General features: G+C 40.1%; 2 protein-coding genes across 2 annotated transcripts; both read right to left on the bottom strand.

Annotated features, from left to right (window-relative positions):
- Nucleotide 1: 1 nt before the first annotated feature.
- Nucleotides 2-8,333, bottom strand: ric3b (RIC3 acetylcholine receptor chaperone b). Its single transcript, XM_010884235.5, has 6 exons — nt 8,077-8,333; nt 5,823-6,046; nt 4,377-4,458; nt 4,074-4,167; nt 3,701-3,831; nt 2-3,538 (listed from the first exon to the last, which is right to left on the bottom strand). The coding sequence occupies exons 1-6, from the start codon at nt 8,189-8,191 to the stop codon at nt 2,328-2,330; spliced, it is 1,857 nt and encodes a 618-aa protein (XP_010882537.2). The 5' UTR covers nt 8,192-8,333; the 3' UTR covers nt 2-2,327.
- A 1,260-nt stretch (nt 8,334-9,593) lies between these two features.
- Nucleotides 9,594-14,749, bottom strand: LOC105018634 (rhombotin-1). The gene is made up of 4 exons (XM_010884236.5): nt 14,062-14,749; nt 13,303-13,516; nt 11,782-11,907; nt 9,594-10,371 (listed from the first exon to the last, which is right to left on the bottom strand). The coding sequence occupies exons 1-4, from the start codon at nt 14,081-14,083 to the stop codon at nt 10,272-10,274; spliced, it is 462 nt and encodes a 153-aa protein (XP_010882538.2). The 5' UTR covers nt 14,084-14,749; the 3' UTR covers nt 9,594-10,271.
- Between the last annotated feature and the right edge of the window lie 594 nt (nt 14,750-15,343).

Raw genomic sequence — 15,343 nt, 5'->3', positions numbered from 1 at the left:
GTTGTTGTCAAACCAGATTTTTATTTTAGTGATATTCCATAGCAGTGACATTTGATTACACCAGCAAGTGAATTGATATGTGTATGAGGGAGAATTCCATAGGTGGTCTCGATCCTTCATCACATCCATGGAGTTAGCAGAATAATCGTAATAGATATGCAACAGATTAGTTGTAGATAATTTTCCTTCCCCTTGATTCAAATGGGTCCACTCTTCTTAGTGTTTAAGTGTTTACAAATCATAAACCAAACTATTTTCAGAGAGTTCAGCCACCAAATAAATTAATGAATATAAAAGACATTGAGTGAAGTCATCCTGAAAGTTGCCATATTCAAGATCTATAAATAAAATATTGTGAAATGAGAAACTTTAAAACTAGAATTGAACAATTAAAATCCTATATATACACACATACACATAATATTAGGCCATTTGGGTCTCCAAATGTAAGTACATACAATACAGACTCAGCAAAATGGCATAGTATTCCAAGGCTGAGGGACATACAAGGGCTTACCTTGTCATGCTGATATGGTTTCAGTGTCTAGTTTCACAATCTCCATCATTCACACATTAATATAAGAAACTTTACCTAGCTCTTATTCATTTATAAATTAGTTATTGAAGAATGCTATTATTTCAACATGGAACCAGCATTCCAGGTTGAACCTGTTTTTTGGTTTCCTCACTTATAGTGGGATGGAATCATTGGGAAATATATTCAAGGTCAGAATTAGGCATACTTACATACACACCTCTGTCCCAAACAAATAGCAGGCTGAAAATTTTTCCCATCATCCTCTAGTTGAAGGTCAATATAGTTGTAGAGAGGAAAGTACATACAATTGGAATAAATGTACATTTATGCTGTTATGAGATAAAGATTGCTACAATACTGCAGGTATCACTCTTCATTCTGACTGTACCTTAGCGAGTGAGAAGGGGATACTAGCTGTTATGGGTGCAGCTTTTAAAGTACAACCCTAGGAAAGCTGCCTTTTTGCTTTTTTACATATTTGGACACATGGATATCTGAGCTAATTACCGACATATTCACTGACAAAGGTTACCCAAAAAAATTACACAATGTATGCAAGTAAAATAAACAGAAATGGAATTTCCTTATGCAGAAAAAGTACATCACTAACTTTACGATCACTTTAAATCACTAAAATTAGAATCAGAAACAATATGGTTGTGAGGGTCTTTTCCAAGACCCTCAGAAAAATGATCGATGCCCATGAGTCTGGGTCAACTGGCGGAGACCACGCAAACCTAGCTTGCATGCAAGGTCAGGAAGGAAGAAAATATCTATACATGACAAATGTTGGCCAGACAACACCTGGGTAAAGACCAAAACCAAACCTTTCTGGTCAATGTGCTCTGGACAGATGAGTCAAATATGTTACTTGACTCCAATGCCAGATGCCATGTTTGGCAAAACTTTAACACTGTGTCTGACCTGAGGAACCTCATACCAAATGAAAATAACCTCATAGCAGCCATCTGCCAAAAAGCTAAAGCTGAATCAAGCTTAACAAGATAATGATCCAAAACACATAAACAGAGCTACAACAGAATGACAAAAAATGAAATTGCCGGTTCTAAACACAGATCTGAATCTTATGGAAATGCTGTGGGAGGATTTAAAGTGGGCCGTGCAATGAAGCACTCGAACATGACACAGTTGAAGTAGTACTGATTGGGCAAAATTCCTCCAGGTCAATGTAAGCAAGTGATAGACAATTATAAGAAAAAGCTATATGAAGTTATTTCAGCCAAAGGGCCAACACCATTGAAGCTATGGGTATACCTACCTTATCCACACTATCAAATTACATTTATGTTATCTTTATGTGCATTTTTCTTTGCAAAATGTAAACTTTCCATGTAATTTGTTACAATTAATCATCTTTTTCTGTCAATATTTATATAGAATACTCCATATCCTATCCTATTTTATAACTTTGCAGGGGGTTTACTAACATTTCACCAAGGGGTACATGCTTAAATTTTTTGCCCTAGCACTTACACACCAGATTAAAATTCAAAACTTAATGATATTGTAAAAAAAGTGAGTGCTAGGGCTTAAACCAAAACTTGCATCATTTGGGGTCCCCAGGACCGGGATTGGGAAACACTGTTGTAGCACCCTTATTACTGACTGGATAACTGGACCCTTCACACCATGGCCCATCCAGGTTGGTGGGAAACTGATGTTTCTTGACAGGCTCAGCTAAACAAAAGTTTCTAGGCCACACTCTCTCCCAAGTAAAGGAAGAAATGTAGGGAAGTCAGTAAAAGTCAGTTGATAGTGTTTCATTTGGTTATTTCTTCTGCTTCTTGTTTCTTCTTCTTCTAACACGAGAACGGCCAGTGGACATCTTTCCTGACAAGCTGATGCTGTCCTTTTCCTCATGCTCCAACACAGATGATATATTCAGTGTGAACTCCAGCTCTTCCCCTTGCTCCTCAGAACAGCCCATCTCATTATCAGCTACACCCATCGTTTCCTTGGCCCCACCCTCCTCCCTGTATGTACCTTTGTCACTCCCACCCACATCACATTTATATCCATTTTCTTCATTCCTAGTGGCGAAACCAGCACATTCCTCCTTATCAGTATTAAAATCAGCCCCTGCCTCAGCACTGCCTGCATCATCCATAGCCATGTCGACCATGCCATCTTCTCTATAAACCCAACCCTCCTTCTGGTCAACCATTTCCTCTTTCTTGCCAACCCAACCCTCCTTCTGGTCAACTATACCTTCTTCCTGATCAATCCAACCCTTGTTCTGGTCAACCACACCTTCTTCCTGATCAACCACACCCTCTTCCTGGTTAACCACACCTTCTTCCTCATCAACCATACCTACTTCCTGATCAATCCAACCCTGCTGATCAACTACACCTTCTTCCTGGTCAATCCAACACTCCTCCTGGTCAACCATACCTACTTCCTGATCTATCCAACCCTCCTGATCAACCACGCTTTCTTCTAGGTCAATCCAACCCTCCTCCTGGTTAACCACACCTTCTTCCTGGTCAATCCACCGGTCCTCTTGGTCAACCATACCTTCTTCCTGGTCAACCATACCTACTTCCTGGTCAATCCAACCTTCCTCTTGGTCAACCATACCTTCTTCCTGGTCAACCATACCTACTTCCTGGTCAATCCAACCCTCCTGATCAACCACACCTTTTTCCTGGTTAACCCAGCACTCCTTTTGGTCAATGCACCCTTTGTAAGCGACACTTTCCTTCTGATTAAACCCAATCTTCCTATCCACATCCTCCTGGTCATACCCACTTTCCTCCTGGTCAAACCCGCTCTCCTCCTGGTCACACCCACTCTCCTCCTGGTCACACCCGCTCTCTTCCTGGTAAGCCCCACTCTCCTCCTGGTAAGCCCCACCTTCTTCCTTGTAAGACGTACACTCATCAGTCCTCTCTGACCGCTCCTCAGTGCTTGTTGCCTGGGCTTGGCCGTATCCAAAGAATGGGTCATCCCAGCATGGACTGGAGTCCTCTGGGAAGTCTAATTCAACCATGGATACATATACAGTTGCAAATAAAAAAGCAGTAGTGTGACTACATTTTTAAAAGCACAAATCGAGTCTGGAAACGTTAAGGAGAATTCATATAAATGCTGTGTGGAGAGGACCTAAAAAGACCCAGATTGGGGTTAAACCCAATATACCTTCCCAGTTTTGGGCCCCCATCTCCGGGGGAGCAACCCCCTCCACCAGCCGGCCTTCCTGCATCACCCGGGTGATCTCTCTCAGCTGGAGCAGCAGCCTCTCCTCCTGGTCGGCGCTGACCCCTGTCACCCTGCGGAGGGCAGCACCCAACACAAGCTCTCTTTAAAATGTATTACAGGTTCCCCATTTAAAGACACACAGTTACGGTTAGTACCCATCACAGGTGACAACTCCACATTATTATTTTTTTTAGAGGAACTTGAATATAAAGGGTGTTCTTTCCTTGGTGTGGGAAGAGTATAGGTTTGAGTAAGACAGAAGGGGGAATGAATAAGAGCAAGAAGCTAGGCTTTGGCCAAGTCAACAACAAACCTTTCAGGACTGTGGCTGGCTTTGGACACAATCCTTTCCATCACCATCTCTGTCTCTCTCAGCTTAGCCTGTAGCTGAGTCAGCTCAAAATCAGCTGGGGGAGGAAGGTGGGGGCTAAAGTAAAAATACTGTTTGTTTTGAAATAAACTATTTACAAACATTCTATATTGTTGTTTAATTAATGTAAAATAATCTTTGATATCAAATCATCTTTGATGTTTTGATACTTAAAGAGGAATGATATTTTAATGGTGAATTAACAGACTGATTGTCTATTAGATTATTAGACTGTCCATTACTCACTTATTTTTCTCTTTCGGTTCTCTGCTCTCATCGAGGTAGGTCGGGGCTCGGCTGGTATAGGACTCTTCCCCTTTGATGTTATCTTTTAATTGGAGAAAAAAGAGATATTGTCCCCATCAAAATAGGACTTTGTTGAAATATTGCTGGTTAAGGGTCTTTTGAACACACAACAAAACAGGAATGTGCATCCAATAAGAGCCATTTTGGTGAAAATACGACACAATGTACCACGTTATGGATGTTAGGGCTGAGCCCATGTACTTGACTGTCTTCAGTTAATCTTCACATGCAGAATCTACGCCTTCATCCCTGTTTGCCATTGAAATGCTAACATCATTTCAAATGGCCATCTCTCATGCATGCTGTGTGAGTTGGTGTAGGGCTCTAAAAAGAGCATGTGCTCCTAAGCTTGAAAATGTATATTGTCTCTAGTAATGGCCACAACAATCCTGGACCATAACAGAAAAGTGAAAACACACTATACATAACAGTCTTGTACGTGAGGGCCACTTAAAAAAATGAAATGTGTGGTGAGTCACTTTCTTCGCATTTAATTAGAAATTCTTCTCTCTGCAACTTCTCCTGAGGTACTTATTGTACAAAAGAAATGACTGAACAACCATATCATTTCCATACACCTGGGTATATAAACTACTCCAAAGGGGGCCCTGTGAATTCTGTTTTACATGCCAAATCAGTTTTATGTTTCCTGATTTAAGTTTCTTGGCTTGTAAATGATATGTAATTGCGAAGCTAGCCCTTTCATTGCGCTTCTACCATAAGAGAAATATGTGGTCTCTGATGAATACAGCCTGCTGCTGCCATTCAAAAGAAGTAGATCCAAATAATATTCTAAATCTGTTTACGTTTGTGATGTAGCAGGTATAACTGCTGCACTGAGTTAACTTTTACGGTTTGCGCTCACATGCTAAGAATGTCTTTGCCAGACATAGTATTAGGGTTAGCTTTGAAGACAATACAATAGTGGATGAGTTCTGTGATGAGTTGGTTAGATAGTAGCTGGGGCACGCAGTGTCTGATATATGCCAATGTGTTGACGAGACTTTGCCCCTGGGCAGGTGAAAACTGCATTTACTTCAGAATTGTTTCACAAGCTACATTTCATGTGCTGGATTACATGATATTACCGCAGTTGAGACCGTGTCAATGAAGCACACGCAACTAGAGCAGAAGAGAGCTTTGTTTCCAGAGCGCACTATTTGTTTCAATTGCGCAGGGTAAAATGAAACAGCATCTCGGCTGCAGTTTTGGAGATGAATATAGGACCAGCTAATCTATTTCACACGTTTGCCCACAGAAATGTGTGACGGTGTGTATATGCAAGTGAAATGACCGCACTTTAAAACCCTGGGGAATGAGGTATGACTGGATGCACATGTAAAGTATGTCAAGTCCTTCTGTATGTTAAATAGCACACCATCGCACCTTAAACAGGATGTAGAGGATGTAAAGGAGGATCCCGAAGCCATAGATGGGGATGATCTGCCCCGCCAGGTTGGACTTGCCCCCAATTCCTACCCCTGTGCCGCCCCCACCTTTAGCCCTGGCGATGGCCTCTGTGTTGTGGGCCCTGGGTGAGCCAGCTGTCCTCTGACCCTTACTGTCCGGAGCCATTTGCCGGTGTAACATGGGGGGAAAGCGTCCTGGACCTGCAAGGCAATGGAGGTTTAGTCGAGCCAAAAGTATTGGCACCCTTGTTCTTTATAAAAAAAATAAGAAGTATTCATTCATCACAATTCCTTATTTTACTGTTAATATTACAGGGACTTTAATATTAACAGTTTAATATTAACAGAAACTTTGTGCGTGATTTAAAACTGAATATTTCCTTTGAAACCTGAAAAACACATTTATATTGTAGGGCTGTCACGATTATGACATTTTAGGTGACTAATTGTCACACAAATAATTGCAATTAACTATTTAATTGTCTATATTGTTAATTTTATGCCACTATTATAGTATGAACCTAATAACATTGTAAGAATACACACGTGGATCCAGAGACAGTTCTTCAGATTTGTGGAGTTCGCATATGCATTTTAATACGTGTTATCTAATTAGAAAATATAGATGGAAATTACAAAATTCTACTTACAAGATTAGTAAAAAAAAATATGCACATATTGATAAGAATAATAGGCGACTGAAACGCGTTTGTCTATTAACTAATAATGTTGTGAAATTACCAAACGTTGCTTTGCAAAACAATTCTAAAATGGGTTAAAACTTACAGAAATTAAGAGAAAAATTTATTTCAGTAAATTATCTGCACCCATAAACATCAGTGAGCCTCCTCCATGATGAAATGTGGGAAAGCTGTTCTTTTCGGCTAAATTTATTTTAGATTAACTTAAAGATGGTGTGCTTTCCTAAAAAGTTCAAATTTGTTCACATGAGGCTATACCTGAAGAATTGTGGCAGGTTTATGTGTTTTGGTGAATTGCAGTCAGGCTTTCTCATGTCTCTGAGCAGAGGGTCTCCTAACATACAACCTCTTTTCAAGTTGAAACTGTCTTAACCCTAGACTGAATGTCAGTTTTCATCTGTGTGGCAGTTGATCTAGGTTCTCCACCATTTGAATAATCTTTAATGCAGTCTTCCATCACGTTTTCTCTTGCAGCCACGTTCAGAGAGATTGAATACAATGGCATGGCCCTTACAACTTGATAATATTACATACGTTGGAAATAGGAATGTCAAGGACTCTGGAAATGTAATTATTTTCTCTAGAAAGGACAAATACTATTTTACAGGCCGTTTAATGAACCAAAGAAATACTGTTTGTGGATGCCAAAATATTTTTCCATTTCAACAGTTTTCTAGATTAAATGGTGCATTATTTTAAGTGCAGGGATGACATGACTATAGATGAACCCAGAAATGAATCTGTTTGACAATTTAGTGATGGTGATCTAAGATGCAACACCTAGTATCATTTGCTATGGCTAGGATTGTGCTGACTAGTTGTGTTAAAATGGGTTTCATGCAGTATCTTATGAAATTACCAATATACTGTAGAAACATAAACATTTAGAAATAATCGGAACAGTTTAGGAGATTGAGTGGTCCAAGTTCTTTTGACTGAGCCACAAAACTATGCTGAATAGATACAGTCTATATTCACGTTTATAAACACAGTGTTTGGCTACAGTTATCATTTTGTAAATACAGTTAATGTGGGTAATGATGTACAGTTCTTTACAAGGGGAAGGTAATGTGAAAATATGTTTTTACATTAGGGAGCGGGATCCATAGTTTTTATGACTTTGACCAACCATCCCCTACAGTAAATGATTTAAACCTCCCTCACTACTGTATGTAAAAATGAAGGGTTTCAAAATTGTTCAGCAGAAACTGTTAGGATGTAAATTAATTGATTACTCTCTTATGATCAATTATGCGAGCACCGACAGTGAACATAAATGCTTTATGTTATTCATTTAAATAATTCTGACCTATGCCTATAAAAGTAGGTTAAGGCAGTTAATTTGATTTTACCACAAAAACATTGTGGGTGGTGATAGCGCCCTCTGTAGGGATGTAGCGGGTAATTAAAAGACATACCGGCAACATTCGCTTAAAATATAACACTATACAAGAAAAGGTAAGCGTACACACGAAACTATAAAATGAGCAAATAATAAAGATGCGTAGCGTTTTAGTGCGTAATTCTTACCCTCGTTCTGTGCACCCTTTTTACCTCCACCTAGCAGCATTTTCGGAAGCAGAAGAGCTACGCAGAGCAGGAGACAAGACACAAGCGTAACCTTTTGAAATGTTGACATCGACATTGTTACATCAGCAAGACGTGTCCAGAAAGCTACCAAAGTATAGAAACAAGTCAATACAGAAAAGGGTCAGGTGGATGCTGCGTCTATCTCAGCATCCATAATTTGTGAACACTTCCTAGTTAGCTGAAAACGGAAGTGTGATAACAAATATTGCTGTGGATGTTCCTTTCCAGAAGAGGGAGCCAAAGAACTTTGATTAACTTGACCAACTACAACTCCTGAGCAGCACCTTATTACCACAAGGTTGTTTATAAAACTCACCTCAACGCGGGGTGTGATTATGATCTCTGTGCTCCGTCATACATGATATACTATAAATATGTAACTGGGGAAAGAGAGTATAGTCGTTCATTGGAAAAGGCTCAAATTAGACAATGTTATGATACCTCACTCATTCAATACAAAAATATATATAAATGTACCTGTTGAGAATAAACTATATGTATATAGTGTAATTTCATAATTGTTTATTTCTCTATAGAATTTTTATATTTGCATATTTTTGTTAATGTATACAGTATGTCCTCTTACAACTGTATTCCTTTGGCCAGGTGGTCATTAACAAGTGTTTTTCAGTAAATCAACCGGAGTGCAATAAATATAATAAAATAGGTTCATTTGATATGTTCATTGACACCGTCACTAATGATTAAGCCACTCCCACACCTCACTACATCAGCGACCCCATCTCAATTTGCCAGCCACCTTGCACTGTGCTTCATCTACTCCACACTGCTTCAAGTCCCGAAGACACGTCTCAGTAAAGGACAACGCATCGAGCCCCCCAACCCTCGCCTAGAGAAGTTCTCCCTACTGCGAGTCACTCTTACACTGGGCAATTTAATAACTAGCCTTAAAACTCACTTCTGTCAAAGACTCAAATGGATTTAGCTCCTAAGCCAACTACTGTAATAATTTCATTGTATATAATAAAACTACATTTTCTGTTGAGCTGAAAGAACTTTGTAATGAAAACTACTGAATGTCACTACAGTATACAAGTTTTTTTTTCCCCATAACATTCAGTATGATTGTGTTAATTATAGTATGCAGAGAAGAACCCCCATCAATGAAAGTCAGGGAAAAGCACATCCCTTTTCACACCACTGAGCCAAGCCATCTTGAGCCAAGCCAAGTGGTGGTGGAACCGTTGTGCCAGGGCAGTACGGAAAAAGAAGCACGTTCAGGTTGTTTGTGTAAAAAGGCCATTGCCTTAGATTCCTTGCCGCCGCTCAAATGAAAGGGCATTTAAAAGTGATCAGGTATGTCCTTTTCAAAGCTACCCAGTTGGCTTGTAATTTATTCAAACACAAATGTCCAGGCTCATTATTTAAACAATAGTGTCAGTACACAGCAGCAGCATTAGGTAATAGATGTGGTGAATACAGGCTGAGTGCTAAAATACAATTCTCCAGTTTGTTTATTCAATTCAAAAGCTGATCAAACTTAAATCACAATGTACACAAGTTTTAATTTATAACTGAAATATCTTAAGAGAATCAGCAAGTTATTATTCAATATGTACATCAGAACTGAATTCCAACAATACCAGTGGGCCTGCCTATGGTGAACTACTGCAGATCGATCACCAACCTTAAAAGAATAAGTGCATATTACTTGGCTCCGTCAAAGTGCAGAGATTCATTACCCATTCAGAACGGTTTCATATCAGAAGCATTACTTTATAATAGAGGCCTAACATACTGCTTAGACCTTTTTTCACCTTTTTTTCCCCCTTCTTCATACTTAATGGTGTTGCATCCACATTTCACAGTCAACAGAAGGCAAAATCCTAAGACCACTTCATTAGCCATGTCGTGTTCCCCTGCTTAGATGTTTTATAAAATGAAAGGTTGCTTCTCACGTTATCAATTGGGGTGTACTCATTAGCTTACACCACGGAAAAATATTTTCGCAACACAAAACAATAATTACTTATTGGCAGTAAACAGGTTCAGGTAGGTTCCTCCCTATTTTGGTCAGTTTGCTTCCATTTGGTTCTTAGTGAATGTAATTAGAAAACGGTGTATTAGAAACCAGAGAGGTTGGCTAGTCTCTAATCAGCAGAGGGCGGTGGGGTTCAATGAGTCTCAGAGTGGCCATTCTGATGATCTCCCTCGTAGTCCTGCTGACACACAATCTTGTTGTTCTTCAGGAAAAACCTGTCACCAATGTAAAATCTGTAAAGACACAAAAACAAACATCTTCATTTAACACCAATAAAACTTCCAACTTCCAGTTGCAAAAGCAACTTTTGGCAAATTTGAAAAACTAAATACAAATATCGTAGTGGCAGCATCATGTTGTAGGTATAATTGGCATTGACAGGAACTGGAGATTATGTCAGGATTAACATAGATGTAAAAGGACCAAAGCCAGGTTAAAAGTTAGAGGTTTAGAAGTTTCAGGCATCTGAAAACCTAACCCTGGACTAGAGTTCTATTGTTCAGATGCAAAATGATTCAACTGAAATACACGGTTAACTAACAGTGACATTTTAATTATTAATGCCAAAGACACAACAGAATGGCATTAAAGCTGTGTGGAGTGTTTGAGTGGTACAGTAAAAATCAGGTAGAAAAATCAGAGACATGTTTTGAACATTGCCGTCAATCAATTGACTACCAACACAAATCACTAAAGGTTAAGCAATTTTAACAGACGAAATGGATACAAGTAGAATCTCCCTTAAGAGTTGTGGAAGTAGAATCCAATTAAAAATATTTCACAGCTGTAATGGCAGCTAAATGGGGTTTCACAAAGTATTTAAGAAAGAGTTTGACCCTTAATTCATATTTGGGTGAAATTCTGCTTACCCTGATTTGTTCTTGGTGGCCCATGGAGTAATTTTTCACAAAAAGCCAATATCTGTCCATGTTTGTTGTTATCAATAATTTTATAAAGTATTTTATAATACTATTTCTGGCAACCCTTCCAAATACTATTTGATTAGAGGAGGTATTTATTTGTAGTTTTGGAGACCACCATGCAACCAAGTTCTGTTAGTCAGAGGCATGCTCTACCAGGCAGGTATCATTGTTGACAATGAATATCATCAATAAAAACACAATTAATTGAACTTCTGTGGTCATCATTGAATGTCAAAGCACTTCTAGAGCAAAAAGCAAAGAAACAATTTGGAGTCTACTGATGATAATGTTGAGGGCAGGTTTAATTTGCAGCCTGATCTTAAAGCCACTGGACTTCTCCACTTCCCGTCTGTGCAGCCTGATCTTAAAGCCACTGGACTTCTCCCCTTCCCGTCTGTGCAGCCTGATCTTAAAGCCACTGGACTTCTCCCCTTCCCGTCTGTGCAGCCTGATCTTAAAGCCACTGGACTTCTCCACTTCCCGTCTGTGCAGCCTGATCTTAAAGCCACTGGACTTCTCCACTTCCCGTCTGTGCAGCCTGATCTTAAAGCCACTGGACTTCTCCACTTCCCGTCTGTGCAGCCCCCACTTGGGTAAATCCCAGGAGCTCGGAGCTGACTAAATTGACTAAAATAGGACTTCACTTAGATTTGAGAAATATACTATTTCTTCTGTATTTTTTTTTTATTAACTTAATTAACATGGCTCCCCTCATCTCACCTCTGGCTGCAGAGCTGGCAGGCAAAGCAGTCCAAGTGGTACACATTGTCCTTGGCTCTCATCACCATCTCAAAGGCCGGGATGATCTTACTGCAGGCCGCACAGTTCCCGGTCATCCCAAAGAGCCTGGAGGTAGAGAGATAGAGGTAAAAAGAGATGCAGCAAGGTAATTATGTGGGTTGTGTTCATTAGGAAATGCAGTAGAATAACAAGATTGGGTGGGGGGGGTTCTTACTAGACAAAGTATCTCCAGGGTTCATTTTTTAAATAGCGTCCATGGTATTTGGAGGGGGAAAAAGTATTATTTGATTTATTTAAATGTTTTTGGGCACAGAAATTACATTCCAAATCAACTAATATGGCAGCTAAACTTGAAAATAAGGTGAACAATTTTCTGTGAAACTGTGATTACTGATCATATTTCATAGAATTTGGAGACCCAGTAAGTTACTTTAAATGGTGTTTACATGGTGCTAAAGTGGTGATTAAATGAGTATTCATTTTATTATCTCAGTTAATAAAAAAGCAATGTCAAACTCATTTGAGATTAGCCTTGAGAAGAACTTTATTTGAATGTCCTACTCGGATCCACACAGAGCTGGGTTGGAATGTATAAAAAGTCGAAAACTAAAGAGTAAAAGCAAAGAGCCCTAATTAAGCCTAACAAAGGCAACATGCTAATGGGATCTTGGAATGCACCTGGCGTTTCTCTTCACAATGAAATGGTACAGGCCTGAATACTAATTCTCCACTAATGGTCTAATTAAAATAAATCACAGTTTTAATCCTGGCATTCAAAAGCTTTCTGCTTGACAGTTGTGAGGTCATGAAAAACAGGAGACAATTTAGCCAATTTAACTGTCTAATGCGTTTTCCCCCCTAAAAGCACTGCTACTAATGAGAAACTTACATTTCAACCAAATCCAGCTGGATGTTACACAAGACTTTGAAAAGTTGAGTGACCTGGATGAAAATATTTGCAGGCTATTTTTTAGCAGCAAACCCAGAATAATGTGTTTGTGTTCATGTCTATCTACTGCTGTGCATAGTTTAACTTCCAGATCTATCACATCTAACCAAAATGTGATGCGGGTGTCATTTTGCCTCCCCAAGGCCATGTTCACCATGTTCATGTTGTACAATCAGGGAAGTGAAACATCACTCAATTGGAAATCCAAGGCCTTTTCTCCTCATGTGAAAAATCTGCTCCTTTGGTCAATTGTCCCCATAGGAGACAATTCCTCATAGGTGAAAATGGGAACTTGCTCCTCTCCTCAATTGCCAAACACTGAGCAGAGGACACAGGAGTGAGCATGCAATCCCCAGTCAGACAGATGGAGCCGAGTTAGAAGTTTCAATAATATTGATTATGTTCATTGGGGTAACCCAAAGTACTAAAGCCTATTGCAACCGAACATCTAAAACATCTTACAATTTGTCTTTCATACTGGTTGCCCATAGCCGCTCCCTGTTTCAGTCCGGGTGTTGTCCTAATGAACAGACCTGGTTGAAAGCCCTTACCTGAGGTAGTCCCTGCGACAGAGGATTAGGTTTGCTCTGGTAAAGAGGGTGGAGCCCAGCTCACCCAGGCGGCAGTCACAGCAGGCACACTTCAGACAGTCTTCGTGCCAGTACCTGTCCAGAGCCTGGAGCATGAAGCGCTCCCTGATCCTCCTGTTGCACCCAGCGCAGACCCTCGGCTTCCCCTTGGACTGAAGGGGCACCAAGGAAACGCCTGCAGACACACAGACACTGAATTCAGTGGGATTAGATTACACAATACACCTTGTGCAGCTATCCATAACTCCAGTCACATTTTCATTATCAGTCATTCCAGAGTTACACTGGGCCATAGTTTGTAACTTTACACTGTGAACTCTGGGGTTTCATTCGTTATGGCTTTGCTTACGCGGTTGAATCCATGCAATTCAATCTATGGACAATGCATAGCCGGTTATTAATGCGACATATTTCAAATGGGCAGACTGATACTGTTGTAGGCCAATCATTTTAACAGGAATTAAATTAGCATACATACATTTTATATTTTTTACGGATATTTTCAGTTAGTCATGGAAGAAGTTTTGGCTATCCGTTTAATTTAGTCCCATTATATATGTGGCATTTGCTCCTGCCGCCGAAATGCTTTTACATTCTTATTCATTCACATCTCATTGCCTACATAAGTGGCACCGGCAGACATGTCTAAAGAAGTATATGAATCATAGCGAGTTCAAGGCGGCCTAACACGTTAATGTTAACAGAAAATCGGACACTTACTTTCCTCCTTGTCAAACACCATCGTTCATAGCATCCGCTCGAAAAAATCTTCGCACTGCTTCGAAAACCTCTCCAAGGTTCCCCTCAATGCTCGGACGCAGTCTACGGAGAATTATTTCGATTATCTTGAAGGTGAATATCAAAGCCTTCCAGCTCCTCTTGTAGGTACAGAACGCTAAAAGCAATATCAAATTGGTCCAACCATGATTATATCCATTTGCAACCCCTTCGTTGGCAGGTTGGAAAGTACTAATGCCATGTGAAAAATACAGTCTTAGTGTGTCAGCGGATCAGTGTCCCTCTACCAAAATGGTAGGTTCCAATTTAATAGCTCGGAGATTGCCAAACCACTTGGAACCTCGGATCAGGAGCTTCAAAAGACGGTCACCCTCGGGTTTCAGCCTCTAGTAGTGCCAGCGCTTTGTAAAATGTGCTCGACTCTCCCCGCGCGTGCTAATTATATAAAGTAATTATGCTCCGATCTTTTAGCGACTCCTCCCCCTCTTTGAATCAATAATTCAATACATACATTGCCTGTGACTGAGTGCGTGTTTTTTTTTTTTTTTGTATTAGCTTTTTCAAGGACACCAATTACCCTCGGGGCACTTCTCTCATTACTGTAATTTGAACTAGACACATGTATTGCACATTGGAAAGTGTGTGTGTGTGTGTGTGTGTGTGTGTGTGTGTGTGTGTGTGTGTGTGTGTGTGTGTGTGTGTGTGTGTGTGTGTGTGTGTGTGTGTGTGTGTGTGTGTGTGTGTGTGTGTGTGTGTGTGTGTGTGTGTGTGTAAAAATACGTGTTAAGGTGCAATGTAGAATGCAGGGAAGGTAGCTGACTAGTGGAACTGCTTTTTCTAAGCCTTTTTGTCTCTGGCCGATCAATGCACCTGTAGTTACAGCTGAGTGCACTGTCTGGAGCTTGAGTGACTCAGGTCCTTAATGATCTACACCTTTCAACTGATACCCTATGATGTAAATGGATCCAGCATGATACAATGTGCTGGGCTGACTGAAGCACCCTCTGAAGAGCCATGGGTTGAAGGCAACGCCGTAGCAGCATCAGGCCAACGGCGCAGCCAGAAATGATTCTCTCAATAGTGCACATGTTTTTAAGGGATCATGCCAAATTTCTTTAGCCACCCATATATAATAGAAATATAAATTTTGGGGCATTTTATGTTTTAATAATGAGAAGAGCAGGGAAGACAAAGGAGTGGGCTGAAATAGCAGTATGCTGGGTTCAAACCTGTACATTTGCACAAGAGGCTGCAGCTGACAAGT

The sequence above is a fragment of the Esox lucius genome, chromosome 19 (genome assembly GCF_011004845.1).
Source record: "Esox lucius isolate fEsoLuc1 chromosome 19, fEsoLuc1.pri, whole genome shotgun sequence".
NCBI classification, from domain to species: Eukaryota; Metazoa; Chordata; class Actinopteri; order Esociformes; family Esocidae; genus Esox; species Esox lucius.
Note: the sequence above shows the minus strand (reverse complement) of the source record. Positions and strands in the feature narration are given on the sequence as shown.